Here is an 18,806-nt window from a genome sequence, read left to right on the forward strand (position 1 = left end):
CATCCAAAAGGACTGGATTAATAGATGCTGGTTCAGGGATCTTAGATGCAAAATGGGCCTTGTGTCCCCGTTCGATTTTTGAACCGTGAAAGTTCCTCATGAAAGGGACACCCTGTAAACTTCTTACAAGGAAGCTCAGCGGACCAGTTCTTAGGCCACAAAAGTCTGCGCATGTGTACAGACAGGAGAGTCAAACGAGAAACCTGCTGTATAGAATCCTTTAAGGCAGGGGTAGTCAAACACTGCCCTCCAGCTGTTTTGAAACTACAAGTCCCATGAGACATTGCAAGACCCTGACAATCACAGGCATGACTCCTAGAGGCAGAGGGATGATGGGATTTGTAGTTTCACAACAGCTGGAGGGCCGAGGTTGTCTACCCCTGCTTTATGGCATCAACAGAAAAACACAGCGCTCAAGGTATATCTGCTCTGCGTTCAGCAGGATCATCCTCTTGGCTAGGCCTGTCAGGCCGTCTGACCTGATCCTTTAAGGACTGGCAGACTCCAACTGCTGTGACAGCTGGCTGAATAGCTGAACTGGCCAAAGAAAAGGAAGCCTTTAATTAGGGACTCCAGTTTCTTGTCAACAAGGAGCTTCAAATCCTGAGCATTATCCACTGGACAAGTTAAGTTGTTTAAGGGAGATACTGCCACGTCTAAGGCAGGCATGCTCCATTTCTTAACAAACCTTTTCTCCAGGGGATCTAAAAGGGAAAACCTCTTAGGAGGAACGAAAATCCTGTCAGAATGTTCCTAATAAGCATGCACTGCCTATTCCAACAGTGGGTGCAAGGGGATAGCCTGTGCGGCCTGACGAGGTCTCAGGGCCCCAAAGAGGACCAGGGGAGCTCAGAAACCTCTGCAGGAGGTAACTTAAAGGCAGAACAACCCATCTCGGTAAGAGTCTGGATCAAAAGCCTCTACAACTGTGAGGCAGATAACTGGACATCTTCTGGCCTAGATTGCTCAGAAGCAGACTCATCTGCCAGGCCCTCCACAGAATCCTTGGCATTAACCCATTTCTGCTCCAAGATAGGAGGCTCAGGGGAGGGGGAACTGTCACGCTTCTTACCACCCTGCCAGATGGAGGCAATCATGCCAGCAATCCTGTCCTCTAAACCCGGCTAGGGCTGAGGACAGATCATCCCGGACGATAAAGGCTGAAGCAGCAGCGTTGACCGTAGGCACAATACCAGACAGGTGCAGCGGCTCAGATTGCCCACAAGCCTGTGGTCTTTCAAGGGATACAAACACTAGGGTTTCGACTAGGCTCCTCAGGAGCTACTGACGACATAGATATGCCCTTCCCTGTAGTGTTAGTCACGCTCCTCTTTTTTGAAGACATTGCAAGCCACAAAAAGGGAGCACCTGGGTTTAGTATTTACACATCCCAGAAGGGAGACCCTTTATAGGGCTCACCAAGCCCCTATGCAACAATCCTGCCAAGTACCTTAGCCTGTCAACCAACACATGGCGACTCATGTGACCCAGGTAAGGAGAAATGAACTGCTGAAAGTGAATGGTTCAGAGCCTGCTCTGTGTCCCACAGCTGTCCCCTGGAAGCGCCGCATGTCAGCCATTCTCTATTTAAATAAAACACTCTGTGCATACGTACGTGCGCACGCACATGGTCCCAAACGCACGCGGCTGTATTCGCAAATCTTTGTGCGCCGAGATCAGTCTACAGCGCATATGCGGCTTCGAGTGCGCACAACCTTTGTGGCAAAGCCACGCGCACCTTGCCCGCCAACAGCCATGAATACTCATGCACTCTGGCGAACGCACGTGCACCATGGCGAACCAAGATGTGCAATGGCACACCCTCATGCGCGGACCATCCATTAAGGAAATAACAGCCAAGACAGCAAGAAAAAAAAAGTACTCTTTGCAAACACTAACAGCTAGCCCAAAACTCCCCCTTGTGGTCACAGCACACAGGTGTCCAGCCTCTAGCTAGCTTGACTGTTACAATCACTGGGGCACCCCACAATAAGTAAATAAGGGGGTTTCAGTTACCCGTCCAGGCGCAGGGAAGCCCTAGAAACTAAGAGCCCAATCTTCACCCATCACAGCGGGTTCCATCACTTGGGGACATTCAAGGACTGGGTACCCTTTCATGATTTATGGTCCACTTCCTCGGACCTGGACAGCACCCTGCATGAATGCCTTAGCTCTGTGTTGTCCAAGATTCCACTATGAAGGGTCTAGTGCCTGAAGGTCCCATTACAGGCAAAAGCTTGCAGGATCATTGGGTCTTATTTGTAAGGCTCGGGTACCATTTATTTAGGCATATAAGCTTTTTTTTCAAATGGATCTGATCGGTCAATCCCTCGATTCTAGAGAGCTCAAACAAACGTGCCCATCCACCTTGCAGACACTGGTAAAAAATGTATGAGACGGGTTATATAGGGGTGGACTTGCTGTCAAAGACTTTGTATACCAGTGTCTATTCACCTAGAGATGGCGTATAACCCAGAAGGTAATAAATATTAGCCCAACTCTGTGTCCCGTGATAAAGAAACTTTTTTTTCCAAAAATGTTTGGTCTTTTTTCGTTTTTTTAACAAAGAAATAAAAAAAAACCAATAGTGATTAAATACCACTAAAAGAAAGCTCTATTTCTGTAAAAAACAAAACAAAACAAAAAAACCAACAGTGTACACAGAGTACAGTGTTGCATGACCACGCAACTGACATTCAAAGTGCGACAGCGAAAGCTGAAAATTGGCCTGGGAAGGAAGGGTGTAAAAGTGCCCAGTAGAGTGGAACATGTTCCCAGTGCTGCAGTCACTGCTACATCCTCCACAGCTGCATCATTTATACCTAGAAGCTCTGTGCATGAATGAACTACAAGTCCCAACAGTCTTATCGGCTGTCAGCGTGTAGCTCTCAATGAATTAACAGCGCTGTGGTAGTTCATTGAATCTTCCTGTCAGCGAGTATCGGCTTAACCATACGGGATGTTTGGATAAGCAGATACATTGACAATGTGCAGGAGAACTGCATGACATCAGCGATCTGCTGATCACTGGTGTAATACTTTACAGGTTCCTACTACAAAAAAATAATAAATGCACATTTTTTTTACCTGTAAAAAGATGCGCATACATTATTTTTTGTACAAAGGAGAACTTATCCTTTAATGAACAAAAGCAAACACTGATTGATCCAACAGAAATGCAATCAGCTGTTTAACACAGAATTTTTTGTGGAATGAGTGCCATCAGCCCTGGCCAGTGTTCTTTTGCCAAAACACTCAAACCCACCTACTCTTCCATCAGTAGTCCCCAAGGTTCTGTAGTCCTCAAAATAAAAACTAGAGGGGGGCTCAAAAAACTCTTTGAGATAACACCAGAAACAAGCACAAGACAGCTCAAAATTTCTGACATGATCAACAGGTGATTTTATGCACCTACTAAGCAGCTCTAACAAATGCAAAAGGTGTATTTAATAGACCAAAAGGGAGAACATTTTAGAAGCTAATTGTTATAGTTTATATACACTTTCAATGTTCTCTTTATTCTGGAAATCTACTCCTGCAGCTCTGAAAAGTCACACCATGCACAAACTATTCATGAAAGAATGAATTCTCTTGTGTAAAGCAGTCTTGGTACAGTGTATAGTACACTGTAATGAATATTAAAACTGCTCTGCTTGTCACCAGCTGTCCCTGTATGAAGCTCCTTTCATAGACAAGAGCTGCAAAAGCAGCAATGCAGGGAGAACACAGAATGTTCACTGTCCATATAATGGTGACAAGAGAAGGGAATCTCTGAACTGAAGCAGCTGCACATTACATCGATGTACAGTATAAATATACGCATAATGCTTATCCCTCACAACTCCAACAATGGCTGGGCAACTAATTGTCAAACTGGAGAGCTTTTCAAAAACATATATTGTGTGAATAGAGCTTTGTTTAGGCAAATTAAACAGGAAACATTTTTAAGAAAGGTTTGGCTAACTCTATTCCCATGTATATTTAACCTAAATTTGAGTATAATGCAGTCTTGGAAATATCAGTTGATTCTTCTATGCACAAGTCTTAAAATGTCCTTTACTGTTCATACTGCAGGAAATCCTTATTAATGAACCCTTTTACCTGAGAGATGACCCTGTCTACCTAATGGATATTAACAAGCTCTGCCCGGCTACAACTCCTCTGTGTTCATTAAAGATCAAGGCAATCATAACGAGTGCTATGGAAGTGTCCTAGACAATGATTTCCCAGCAAAGCTAACTTATTTCCAATAAATCCCAATAAATCCCTCCTTGGGGGTCCCTAAAATTAGTTTGGCTTGAAACATGACTACTCTCATTAAAAAGGGAATTTATGGCTTACTGTGGCTCACATGCTTGAGCCATCAGTGGAAAGTACCCTAAAATAAATGGATCTGTCACAGTAAAGAGCTGCATAGCTTAAAATGCTTACTAAACAGTGCCATATTTTTTCAATTAACTTTGTGCTTCTCAGAAAATAGGATTTTTCATCATACTTACCTGTAAAATCCTTTTCTTTGAGTACATCATGGGACACAGAGTCAGGCTAATATTCATTACCTGCTGGGTTATACTCCATCTCCAGGTCAATGGACACTGGTAGACCAAAGGTCTTTAGACAGGAAGTGATCCCCTATATAACCCCTCCCTTACAGGAAGTACTTCAGTTTTGTAGCAAACACTGAATCCTCAAAGAAAAAAAAAAAGAAGAGGGGAGGGACCTCTGTGTCAGATGTTGTACTCAAAGAAAAGGATTTTACAGGTAAGTATGACTAAAAATTCCTATTTTTTTTTTCATACATCATGGGACACAGAGTCAGGCTAATATTGATTACCTGCTGGGACATTCCAGAGCAATAGCCTTGAGGGGAGGGAGACACCCTGCCAAACAATAGCCATCAGAACTTATATGGCAGCCCGCAGTACACATCGGCCGACAGCCGAATCCTTGGCTGCTCAAACATTCACTTGATAAAATTTTGGGAACTTATGCACTGAAGACCAGGTAGCAGCCTTACAATCTGAGCCACAGATACCTGATGGCAAAAAGTCCAGGAGGTTCCTTCACCCCTGGTAGAATGAGCTTTATTTTTCAGACCATAGGCCTGAATGATCAACTGACGCACTCAATTGGCAATGGAAGCTTTGGAAGCTGCCTGCCCCCTTGTTGGGTCCTTTTGGTAAAACAAAAAAGGAGTCTGATCCTCGGATCTCCGCAGATCTAGACAAACAAACCTTGACTGCCTGGACAACGTCCAATGAATGCAGTCGTCTCTCTTCCACCGAGCGAGGCTGAGAGAAAAAAGGCGGCAAAATAATGTCCTGATTTAAATGAAAGGCTGACACCACTTTTGGCAAAAAGGATGGAACAGGTCGTAACACGAACGTCGTGGTGAGGGATCAAGTATGGTTCCCTGCACGAAAGGGCCGCCAACTCCGATACCCTTCTAGCCAAGGTGATGGCTATAAGGAAGGCTAGCTTGCGTGACAGCAAGTCTAATGGAATTTCCTTAATAGGCTCAAATGGTTGTTTCTGTAACACAGACAGCACCAAGTTCAAGGCCCAAGGACACATAGGTGACCTAATGGGGGGAAGCAAACGAGTTGTCCCCTGCATAAAGGTTCGGACTAACGAATGGGATGCTAAAGGCCTTTGGAAGAATACTGACAAGGCCGAAATCTGACCTCTCATTGTACTCAAAGCCAATCTGATTTCCACAGCTGACTGTAGAAAAGAGAATTCTCCCAATCATGTATTTCCGAGGATTACATTTTCTGGCTTCACACCAAGCAATACAAGTCTTCCAGACCTTATAATAAATCTTCCTAGTGACAGCTTTTCTAGCATTTACTAGGGTAGACACTACTAGTCGCGAGATGCCACAGTCCTTCAGCACCCTGGCTTCAATAGCCATGCCCTCAAATTCAGAGACTGTAAATTGGGGTGGAATATAGGACCTGGAGACAGTAGATCGGGGCGACATGGAAGCGTCCATGGCCTCTCTATTGTCAGTCTCAGAATCTCCGGGAACCAGGGCCTTCTGAGCCAGACTGGTGCCACCAGAATGACTGGAATCCCCTCTCTCTGAATCCTGCGCAACAAATGTGCAAGAAGAGGGATTGGAGGGAAAGCATAAACCAGGAAGTACTGGCTCCATGGAACTATCAGAGCATCTGCTCCAATTGCCAGAGGATCCCTTGTTCGGGACACAAATTGCTGTAGCTTGTTGTTGAATCTGGATGCCAATAGGTCGACCTCTGGCCATACCCAATGCTGGCCAATTTCCTGGAACACCCCTGGGTGTAAGGACCATTCCCCTGGGCACATCTGCTGGCGGCTGAGATAATCTGCCTTCCAGTTCTCTACTCCCGGGATATGGACTGCCGATAGATTCGGCACATGTCCCTCTGCCCAGGCTAGTATGTGGTTCACCTCCTTCAGAGCTGAACGACTCCTGGTGCTGCCTTGGTGGTTTATATAGGCCACTGCAGTGGCATTGTCGGACTGAACCCTGATAGGGAAGTCCTGAAGCTCCACCGTCCAGGACATTGATGGGCATGATCTGTTCTGTCCCTATTTCCCCTGAGCTGTGAGGCCTTCTAGGGTCGCTCCCCAGCTTGAGAGACTGGCATCTGTAGTCAGTACTCTCCAAGTTACCAGGAGAAAGGATTTTCCCTTTCGCAGGTTCTGCTCCTGCAACCACCAGTTTAGGCTTAAGCGTGCCCAAGATAAGCACATTGGATAATTCAGGGCTTGTCCTCTTCTGTTCCAAGCCAACAAGATGTCTTGTTGTAAAGGCCTGGATCGGAACTGGGCATAGGACACTGCCTCGAAGGAGGATACCATCCTCCCTAGAAGACTCCTACAGAGCAGAATGGAGGGTTGTCTGGTGCCCCTAATCTGACGCACCTGAACCTTCAGGGCACAGATCCTTACAGGTGGCAAGAATACTCTGCTTTAAACTTATCTAGGATCAGACCTAAACACTTTAAACTTTAAGCTGGTCTTAAGGCTGACTTTGGTATTTATGATCCAGCCTAATCTTTTCAAATACGGCACTGTGCATATTATGCTCTGTTCTAGAGCCTGTAATGAGTGATCTCTGAGCAGGAGGTCATCCAGATACTCAAGCACCAGGATCCCTTGGGCCCTTAAAAGGCCCAGTACTGGTGCTAGGACCTTTGTGAACACCCGGGGAGCTGTAGCAAGCCCAAAGGGTAGAGCCACAAACTGAAAATGATGTTCCACTACTGCAAAACGTAGGAACCTCTGATGAGGCTGAAAGATAGGTATGTGTAAATACGCGTCTTTTATATCGATGGAGGCTAGAAAGTCTCCACTCTTGAGTGAGGCTACTACTGAGTGGACAGACTCCATCCGAAAGGACTGCATCAGTAGATGCTTGTTCAGGGATCTTAGGTTCAAAATGGGTCTTGTGTCCCAGTTTGGTTTCTGAACTGTAAACAGGTTTGAGTAAAACCCTGTGCCCCTTTCGTATACAGTAGGGGTGTCAAACTCAATTTCATTGTGGGCCGCATCAGCATTATGATTGTCCTCAAAAGGGCCGGTTGTATCTGTAAGATTAGATGTCCAGCGCATCCCCTCCCCTTACATTAGATGTCAAGAGCCACCCCACCATCAGAAGTTGAGTCCCCTACTCTCCCTAACAGTGCACCCCCTTTCCTTATGCTGCTGCTGGGAAGAAGCTGGGTGCATCGCTTGAAAGCAGTGGTCTAGAGGAGGACCAGAGAAGGGCTGGAGCTCTCCTGCAGCTGCAGGAGAGGTGCGAGGGCCACATGAAATGGCCTGGAGGGCAGGATTCGGCCCGCAGGCCTTGTGTTTGACACCTGTGGTATACAGGAACCTCTACAATCACTCCTTGATGCACTAGATGTAGTGCCTGAAGCAATAAGTTTCTTTTTGGAGGATCCGAGGGAACGCTGTAACTCCCCACAACTCCAGCTTGTAACCGCAAGATATAATTGAGGTGACCCACTCGTCCTGAATTATTGTTCTCCAAAATCTGCAAAGTGCAGCAGCCTTCCCCCCACTCGATGGAGTGTGGGCGTCCCCTCAAAAGGAGGGCTTGGTGCTGGGTTTAGAACAGCTTTGGACCCAGGGCTTCTTCTGGCCCTGCAGCTTGCCCCCGGTTCTAGCGCCCTGTTGGCGGCGGAACCACCCTGAAGCTGAGACATTTGAGGAAGCAGTGCTCAAATACAGAACTTCATCAGGAACTACTGGCGACATACGTGTGCCCTTCCCTGTAGTGTTAGTCCCGCTCCTCTTTTCTGAAGACATTTAACTAACCACAAAAGAGAGTACTTGGGTGTAGTATTTAAAACCCTTTAGAAGGGAGACCCTTTATTAGGGCTCACCAAGCCCCTATGAAACAATCCTGCTAAGCACCTTTAGCCTGCCAACACTTGGTGACTCACGTGACCCAGGTAAGGAGAAATGAACCGCTGCAAGTGCCTCTTCAGAGCCTGCTCTGTGTCCCACAGCTGCCTTCCGGAAGCACTGCATGCTTGGCATACACAGCTTAAATAAGCTGGGTGTGTGCTGGAACGTTCTGTGCATGCGCACGCATGCAGTCCCGGCGAACAGGCATGGCTGTATTTGCGCATGACGCAAATCTACGTGCGCCCAGATAAAGGCTACTGCGTATCTGCGGCGAAGCGGCGTATGCCATGGCTGCCAAACTAAGTCCAGCGGAGCTTTTGCAAATGCACGTGCCTTATGGCCACGCTTTTGCGAATGCATGTGCGCCATGGCCACCAAACAAACCGCTACATACAGGGATATACAAGGTAATATTGACATATAATCACACACATAGGTTAGACTTGATGGACTTGTGTCTTTTTTCAACCTCACCTACTATGTAAGTCCAGCGGCGCTTTTGCGAGTGTACGTGCGCCATGGCCACCAAACTGCTGAGCACAGCGGCACTCTTTCAAACGCATGTGCGCCATGTCGAACCAAGGCAAAATGGCGCACTTTCGTGTGCCATCATACATGTAGAAAACAGCCACACACAAGCAAAAAAGGTACACTTTGCAACCACCCACAGCTAGCCCAAAACTCTCCTGTATGGTCATTGCACACAGGTGTCCAGCCTCTAGCAAGTTTGACTGATTGTTACAATCACTGGGACACCCCACAATAATAAAGGGGTTTCACTTACCCGTCCAGGCGCAGGGCAGCTTAGAAACTAAGAGCCCAAACTTCACCCATCATGGTGGGTTCCTGTCACTTGAGGACCTTCAAGGACTGGGTACCCTTTTCATGTTTAGAGTCCACTCCCTTGGACCTGTACAGCACCCTGTAGGAACGCCTTAGCACTGTAGTGTCCAGGATTCCACTTAGCCCAGAGGCCACATAACAGGCAAAACCTCGCAGGATCTTGAGTCTTCTTTGCGAGGCTCGGGTACCATTTATCTAAGCATATAAAGCCTGTGTCAAATGGATCCGATCAATCAATCCCTTGATTCATTTAAGAACCGTTTGTGGGACTAGAGAGCTCAAACAAACCGTGCCATCCACCTTGCAGACACTGGTAAAAAACTGAAATACTTCCTGTATGGAAGGGGTTGAATGGGGGATCACTTCCTGTCTAAAGACCTTTGGTCTACCAGTGTCCATTCACCTGTGTCCCATGGTGTATGAAAAAGAAATATCAAATTTAAAGCCAAGGATAAATGGATGTAGGACATTCTATTGCCGACTACTGTTGGGGGGAGGCTTGTTAACCAGTACGTCCTTGCCTGCCCGCGGGTGGGGGGTCCGATCGGACCCCCCCCCCGGTGCCTGCGGTGGTCAGCAAATCTCCCCCCGGCGATCGGTGGTGAGGGGGAGGCCATCCATTCGTGGCCCCCCCCCTCGCGATCGCTCCCAGCCAATGGGATCATTTCCCTGCCTCTGTATTGTACACAGAGGCAGAGGAAATGATGTCATCTCTCCTCGGCTCGGTATTTTCCGTTCCGGGCCGAGGAGAGAAGACTGTAATGTGAGTGCACCAACACACACACAGTAGAACATGCCAGGCACACAAAACACCCCGATCCCCCCCCCCAATCACCCCCCCCCCTGTCACAAACTGACACCAAGCAGGTTTTTTTTTTTTTTTTTTTTTTTCTGAATACTGTATTGGTGTCAGTTTGTGACAGTTACAGTGTTAGGGCAGTGAGTGTTAGGCCCCCTTTAGGTCTAGGATACCCCCCTAACCCCCCCTAATAAAGTTTTAACCCCTTGATCACCCCCCATCACCAGTGTCGCTAAGCGATCATTTTTCTGATCGCTGTATTAGTGTCGCTGGTGACGCTAGTTAGGGACGTAAATATTTAGGTTCGCCGTCAGCGTTTTATAGCGACAGGGACCCCCATATACTATCTAATAAATGTTTTAACCCCTTGATTGCCCCCTAGTTAACCCTTTCACCACTGATCACCGTATACCCGTTACGGGTGACGCTGGTTAGTTCGTTTATTTTTTATAGTGTCAGGGCACCCGCCGTTTATTACCGAATAAAGGTTTAGCCCCCTGATCGCCCGGCGGTGATATGCGTCGCCCCAGGCAGCGTCAGATTAGCGCCAGTACCGCTAACACCCACGCACGCAGCATACGCCTCCCTTAGTGGTATAGTATCTGATCCGTTCAGATCTATAATAGCGTCCCCAGCAGTTTAGGGTTCCCAAAAACGCAGCCCAGATACCTGCTAGCACCAGCGTTTTGCCCCTCCGCCCGGCCCAGCCCAGCCCACCCAAGTGCAGTATCGATCGATCACTGTCACTTACAAAACACTAAACGCATAACTGCAGCGTTCGCAGAGTTAGGCCTGATCCCTGCGATCGTTAACAGTTTTTTTGGTAGCGTTTTGGTGAACTGGCAAGCGCCAGCGGCCTAGTACACCCCGGTCGTAGTCAAATCAGCACTGAAGTAACACTTGGTGACGTGGCGAGTCCCATAAGTGCAGTTCAAGCTGGTGAGGTGGCAAGCACAAATAGTGTCCCGCTGCCACCAAAAAGACAAACACAGGCCCGTCATGCCCATAATGCCCTTCCTGCTGCATTCACCAATCCTAATTGGGAACCCACCACTTCTGCAGCGCCCATAATTCCCCCATTCATATCCCCAACCAAATGCAGTCGGCTGCATGAGAGGCATTTTTATGTCCTCCCGAGTACCCCAACCCAACGAACCCCCCCAAAAAAGATGTTGTGTCTGCAGCAAATGCGGATATAGGCGTGACACCCGCTATTATTGTCCCTCCTGTCAATCCTGGTCTTTGCATTGGTGAATGTTTTGAACGCTACCATACACTAGTTGAGTATTAGCGTAGGGTACAGCATTGCACAGACTAGGACACACTTTCACAGGGTCTCCCAAGATGCCATCGCATTTTGAGAGACCCGAACCTGGAACCGGTTACAGTTATAAAAGTTACAGTTACAAAAAAAGTGTAAAAAAAAAAAACAAACAAAAATATAAAATAAAAAATAATAGTTGTCGTTTTATTGTTCTCTCTCTATTCTCTCTCTCTCTCTATTCTCTCTATTGTTCTGCTCTTTTTTACTGTATTCTATTCTGCAATGTTTTATTATTATTATGTTTTATCATGTTTGCTTTTCAGGTATGCAATTTTTTATACTTTACCATTCACTGTGTTTTATTGTTAACCATTTTTTTGTCTTCAGGTACACCATTCACGACTTTGAGTGGTTATACCAGAATGATGCTTGCAGGTTTAGGTATCATCTTGGTATCATTCTTTTCAGCCAGCAGTCGGCTTTCATGTAAAAGCAATCCTAGCGGCTAATTAGCCTTTAGACTGCTTTTACAAGCAGTGGAAGAGAATGCCCCCCCCCCCCCCTTCCGTGTTTTTCTCTGGCTCTCCTGTCTCAACAGGGAACCTGAGAATGCAGCCGGTGATTCAGCCAGCTGACCATAGAGCTGATCAGAGACCAGAGTGGCTCCAAACATCTCTATGGCCTAAGAAACCGGAAGCTACGAGCATTTTATGACTTAGATTTCGCTGGATGTAAATAGCGCCATTGGGAAATTGGGGAAGCATTTTATCACACCGATCTTGGTGTGGTCAGATGCTTTGAGGGCAGAGGAGAAATCTAGGGTCTAATAGACCCCAATTTTTTCAAAAAAGAGTACCTGTCACTACCTATTGCTATCAAAGGGGATATTTACATTCCCTGAGATAACAATAAAAATGATTAAAAAAAAAAAAAAATGAAAGGAACAGTTTTAAAATAAGATAAAAAAGCAAAAAAAAATAAAGAAAAAAAAAAAAAAAAAAAAAAGCACCCCTGTCCCCCCTGCTCTCGCGCTAAGGCGAACGCAAGCGTCGGTCTGGCGTCAAATGTAAATAGCAATTGCACCATGCATGTGAGGTATCACCGCGACGGTCAGATCGAGGGCAGTAATTTTAGCAGTAGACCTCCTCTGTAAATCTAAAGTGGTAACCTGTAAAGGCTTTTAAAGGCTTTTAAAAATGTATTTATTTTGTTGCCACTGCACGTTTGTGCGCAATTGTAAAGCATGTCATGTTTGGTATCCATGTACTCGGCCTAAGATCATCTTTTTTATTTCATCAAACATTTGGGCAATATAGTGTGTTTTAGTGCATTAAAATGTAAAAAAGTGTGTTTTTTCCCCAAAAAATGCGTTTGAAAAATCGCTGCGCAAATACTGTGTGAAAAAAAAAATTAAACACCCACCATTTTAATCTGTAGGGCATTTGCTTTAAAAAAATATATAATGTGTGGGGGTTCAAAGTAATTCTCTTGCAAAAAAAAAATAATTTTTTCATGTAATCAAAAAGTGTCAGAAAGGGCTTTGTCTTCAAGTGGTTAGAAGAGTGGGTGATGTGTGACATAAGCTTCTAAATGTTGTGCATAAAATGCCAGGACAGTTCAAACCCCCCCCAAATGACCCCATTTTGGAAAGTAGACACCCCAAGCTATTTGCTGAGAGGCATGTCGAGTCCATGGAATATTTTATATTGTGACACAAGTTGCGGGAAAGAGACAAATTTTTTTTTTTTTTTTTTGCACAAAGTTGTCACTAAATGATATATTGCTCAAACATGCCATGGGAATATGTGAAATTACACCCCAAAATACATTCTGTTGCTTCTCCTGAGTACGGGGATACCACATGTGTGAGACTTTTTGGGAGCCTAGCCGCGTACGGGACCCCGAAAACCAAGCACCGCCTTCAGGCTTTCTAAGGGCGTAAATTTTTGATTTCACTCTTCACTGCCTATCACAGTCTCGGAGGCCATGGAATGCCCAGGTGGCACAAAACTCCCCCAAATGACCCCATTTTGGAAAGTAGACACCCAAAGCTATTTGCTGAGCGGTATAGTGAGTATTTTGCAGACCTCACTTTTTGTCACAAAGTTTTGAAAATTAAAAAAAGAAAAAAAAAATTTTTTTTTTTTGTCTTTCTTCATTTTCAAAAACAAATGAGAGCTGCAAAATACTCACCATGCCTCTCAGCAAATAGCTTGGGGTGTCTACTTTCCAAAATGGGGTCATTTGGGGGGGGTTTGTGCCACCTGGGCATTCCATGACCTCCGAAACTGTGATAGGTAGTGAGGAGTAAAATCAAAAATGTACGCCCTTAGAAATCCTGAAGGCAGTGATTGGTTTTCGGGGCCCCGTATGCGGCTAGGCTCCCAAAAAGTCCCACACATGTGGTATCCCCGTACTCAGGAGAAGCAGCTAAATGTATTTTGGGGTGCAATTCCACATATGCCCATGGCCTGTGTGAGCAATATATCATTTAGTGACAACTTTTTGTAATTTTTTTTTTTTTTTTGTCATTATTCAATCACTTGGGACAAAAAAAATGAATATTCAATGGGCTCAACATGCCTCTCAGCAATTTCCTTGGGGTGTCTACTTTCCAAAATGGGGTCATTTGTGGGGGTTTTGTACTGCCCTGCCATTTTAGCACCTCAAGAAACGACATAGGCAGTCATAAATTAAAGGCTGTGTAAATTCCAGAAAATGTACCCTAGTTTGTAGGCGCTATAACTTTTGCGCAAACCAATAAATATACACTTATTGACATTTTTTTTTACCAAAGACATGTGGCCAAATACATTTTGGCCTAAATGTATGACTAAAATTGAGTTTATTGGATTTTTTTTAGAACAAAAAGTAGAAAATATCATTTTTTTTCAAAATTTTCGGTCTTTTTCCGTGTATAGCGCAAAAAATAAAAACGGCAGAGGTGATCAAATACCATCAAAAGAAAGCTCTATTTGTGGGAAGAAAAGGACGCAAATTTCGTTTGGGTACAGCATTGCATGACCGCGCAATTAGCAGTTAAAGCGACACAGTGCCAAATTGGAAAAAGTGCTCTGGTCAGGAAGGGGGTAAATCCTTCCGGGGCTGAAGTGGTTAATGTACTGCAAACAAGTTGTGGAATATTCTGGTAGAATGTCGCTCATTAGAAATGTCAGGCCTTTTCCATTGTAAGATAGTCATACATGTTACAAAAGACTTGTGTAATTCCTTTTAAGGCTGGGTTCACACCATCTTTGCATGTGGCTCACAGCAGGGGTCCGGTGCCTCCCTGTTCACCGCTTAAGATCCGTTTTCAGGCCAAATTTTTGGCTGAATTCAGACCTGAAACGGACCAAAAGACACACAGATCCCCTGTGCAAATTCGCACTGGAGCCGCAGCGGAGATATGTGAACCGGCTCCATAGAGAGCCGGTCAAAATCTCCTGCTTTTTGCGAATTGGATGCAGGGAACCCGCACCCAATTTGCAATAGTGTGAACCCAGCCTAAAGGAGAAGTCCAACCTAAGCTCGTTTAGCTGGGGTTCTCCTATGGATCACAGGAGTGCAAATTAGTTTTGCACTCCTGTGACCCATTTTCAGAAGAGAGCAGACTGAAGTCTGCATTCACCATGTGCCTGGACTGATACCCATCTCAGGCTCCTAGCGAGTCTCTGAGACGGACGATTCCCCCCCCCCCCACCCTCCACAGCTCAGCGCTCCAGTAAGTGTGGAGGAGCAGAGCGGAGAGCTGCTGATTGACAGTCAGCAGCTCTCTGCTCGGGGAGCTGTGAGAATTATTAGTACATAATATGAGGGGCTCTCTAAACAAATCATTCAATATATGTCTCCAACCAGTAGGATCTTTGCTTTTCTTAGTGGATTGCAGATTTAAACAAGATTTGTACAATCAGATCTTTGTAGGGCTGCAACTAACGATTATTTTCAGAATCGATTAGTTGGCTGATTATTGTTTTGATTAATCGGATAAAATCATAAAAAAATTAAAAATATAAAAAAGACCTGAAATACTATTCTGCAGATTTTCAGACAGGACTATAATATTATAATGCATGACAGAGTCCCTTATCATATACAGGTATTCTGTCGTGTCTGTTCCTCCCAGGAACAGCAATGATGGGGTACTATTCCCCCCGGGAACACCAATGATGGGGCACTATTCCCCCCGGGAACACCAATGATGGGGCACTATTCCTCCCGGGAACACCAATGATGGGGCACTATTCCTCCCGGGAACACCAATGATGGGGCACTATTCCTCCCGGGAACACCAATGATGGGGCACTATTCCTCCCGGGAACACCAATGATGGGGCACTATTCCTCCCGGGAACACCAATGATGGGGCACTATTCCTCCCGGGAACACCAATGATGGGGCACTATTCCTCCCGGGAACACCAATGATGGGGCACTATTCCTCCCGGGAACACCAATGATGGGGCACTATTCCTCCCGGGAACACCAATGATGGGGCACTATTCCTCCCGGGAACACCAATGATGGGGCACTATTCCTCCCGGGAACACCAATGATGGGGTACTATTCCCCCCGGGAACACCAATGATGGGGTACTATTCCTCCCGGGAACACCAATGATGGGGCACTATTCCTCCCGGGAACACCAATGATGGGGCACTATTCCTCCCAGGAACACCAATGATGGGGCACTATTCCTCCCAGGAACACCAATGATGGGGCTCTATTCCTCCCGGGAACACCAATGATGGGGCACTATTCCTCCCGGGAGCACCAATGATGGGGCAATATTCCTCCCGGGAGCACCAGTGATGGGGCACTATTCCTCCCGGGAACACCAATGATGGGGCACTATTCCTCCCGGTAACACCAATGATGGGGCACTATTCCTCCCGGGAACACCAATGATGGGACACTATTTCCTCCCCCCGAAAACCAATGTGGCACTATTCCCCCACCCCCCGAAAACCAATGTGTCACTCCTCCCCCCCGAAAACCAATGGGGCACTATTCCACCCCCCCCCCCGGAACACCAATGATTGGGCACTCCCACGCCCCCCCCCCCGCCAGAAATACTTAGGATCATGGGGCACTTGTCATCACAGAAATTAATGTACAGTACCTGACCGCGAGATTGTGTTTCCAGCGCGATATCATCGCACTGGTTCTCGGCGACAGGGTACTGTGCATGTCGCGCTGGCTCACTCATCGGGAAAGGAAAACTTTTTTTTCCTTTCCCGATGAGTGACAGGCAGTGCTGACAGCTGTCTGGTATGAATCCTGAGGGGGAACGCCGCGCCAAATTTTAAATGAAAAAAACGGCGTGGGTTCCCCCCCCCCCAGGGGCATACCAGGCCCTTAGGTCTGGTATGGATTGTAAGGGGAACCCCCTACACCGAAAAATCGGCGTGGGGGTCCCCCAAAATCCATACCAAACCCTTATCCGAGCACGCAGTCTGGCCGGCCAGGAAAGGGGGTGGGGACGAGCGAGCGCCCCCCCCCCCCCCCCCCCCTGAATCGTACCAGGCCGCATGCCCTCAACATGGGGGGGTGGGTGCCTTGGGGAGGGGGGGTGCCCTGCGGGCCCTCCCACCCCATAGCACCTTGTCCCCATGTTGATGACAAGGGCCTCTTCCTGACAACCCTGGCCGTTGGTTGTCGGGGTCTGCGGGCGGAGAGCTTATCGGAATCCGGGAGCCCCCTTTAATAAGGGGGCCCCCAGATCCCGGCCCCCCACCCTATGTGAATGAGTATGGGGTACATGGTACCCCTACCCATTCACCTAGGGAAAAAAGTGTCAAAAAAAAAAAAAAACACAGTACACAGGTTTTAAGAGTAATTTATTAGGCAGCTCCGGGGTCTTCTTCCGACTTCTCTGGGTGTTCCGCTTCTTCTCCCGGGCCCCTCCACTATCTTCTTCCAGCTCTTTTGCCAGCGGGGGCCTGTTCTGCTGCCGCTGTCTCGTCGCTTCTTCTCTTCTTCCGATGTTGACCTGACGCTCTCTCCGGCTGGAATGCTTTGTGCGAGCTGCGGAGCCATTTATATAGGCGGTGACCCCACCCCCTTGTGACGTCATGATCCCAGCACGCGCAGGGACTCTGGGGTCACGCCCCCTTATGACGCCAGAGTCCCAGCGCACGAGACAGCGAGACAGCGGCGACAAGACAGCGGCAGCAGACCGGGCCCCCGCTGGCAAAAGAGCTGGAAGAAGATAGTGGAGGGGCCCAGGAGAAGAGGCGGAACACCGGGAGAAGTCGGAAGAAGACCCCCCTCCCGGATACTGTATAGCCATTAGCCGCTACCTTTTCACTTCACAGTGTGCAGCTCGGCTCTCACGGCTGCTTCTCGCCTCTCTCTGTCTATTCCCTAGAGGCAGCAGCGGGCGGGGCTGAGAATATCAGGGGGGAGCTGACGTCAGCGAGGAGGAGATGCGCGGACGTGCCTGGTCACATACGACGGGGCGCCGCCACCTTGTACACAGGAGGATTCTAACAGACTGGCAGGGAGGAAGGTGCGGACCAACTAATTGATAATGAAAATCTTCGACAACGATTTTCATTATCGATTATTATTGATAATATCGATTAATCGCTTTAGCCCAGGATCTTTGATTACAAAGCTACGAAAGACAATACAATATACACTTTGGGACAGCTTGGCTCCAATGAAGTGATCCTGATGTCACCTCCGTGTGGCAGATGGTTAACCTTTAATTTAGTGCTGTAGCCTAAGCTACATACAGAAAGAAGCATTCTATTTTGGAAGGTGCTCTTGCAACTTCCTTCTGTGCACTATAGAGCATTGATGGCTTCAAGATCATTTGTTATTATCACATACTGTGTTTTGTGTGTAGATAAGAAATGGCTCATTTTGTCAGCCTCTCGGTGCCCATGGAAGCTTGTTTGGGGTGTGGAGATTCAGGGTCAAAGATTAATTTGATGCAGCATGCAGGACTTTTGGTGAGCTTTCAGAAAGCACACCAAAAACATGGGACATAATAGAAAGTCTATGGGAAACCATGCACAACCCAAACAAAAAAACCACAGGCGTACCCACGCTGCAGCCATACCGCAGTACATCAATGTTAAGCAGACTTGGGCTCTGAATCTATTCACACCTATACAGGTGTGCACGAGTTTTTGCATGTCACGTTTAGGGCAGCCCATTCATTTCAATGTCCAAAAATTGCACAAAAGAAGTGCATGACCCCTTTTAAAATCTTGAAGTACCATGAATGTATGATGAAAGTGTGCAGCCAAGGTTAATATAAAAGTAATTTTTGATAAGAACAAAACCAAAAGAAGAACAAATAAATTCTATTATCTGTCATACATTCTGCAGCTGAAAACTCACCTTCAAAGCTGAAGCCTCCTGGACCACTAAAGAATGCCTTGAAGATATTGTTGGCATCGAAATCTGCAGTAAAAAAAAAAAAATAAATAAATAATTTCAGCTGACAAAAAGCTTCGGCAGTAAAAACAATCTACATAAACTGGTTACAGCTT

General features: G+C 46.7%; 1 protein-coding gene across 1 annotated transcript in view; it reads right to left on the minus strand.

Moving 5' to 3' along the window:
* DNAJC7 (DnaJ heat shock protein family (Hsp40) member C7) overlaps positions 1-18,806 on the minus strand; it is a 225,916-nt gene that overhangs the window by 22,963 nt on the left and 184,147 nt on the right. Inside the window, exon 13 of the mRNA XM_073608401.1 lies at positions 18,655-18,717. Coding sequence (XP_073464502.1) covers positions 18,655-18,717 — 63 coding nt within the window. The remainder of the gene's footprint in view (positions 1-18,654; positions 18,718-18,806) is intronic.

The sequence above is a fragment of the Aquarana catesbeiana genome, linkage group LG12 (assembly GCF_042186555.1).
Source record: "Aquarana catesbeiana isolate 2022-GZ linkage group LG12, ASM4218655v1, whole genome shotgun sequence".
NCBI lineage: Eukaryota > Metazoa > Chordata > Amphibia > Anura > Ranidae > Aquarana > Aquarana catesbeiana.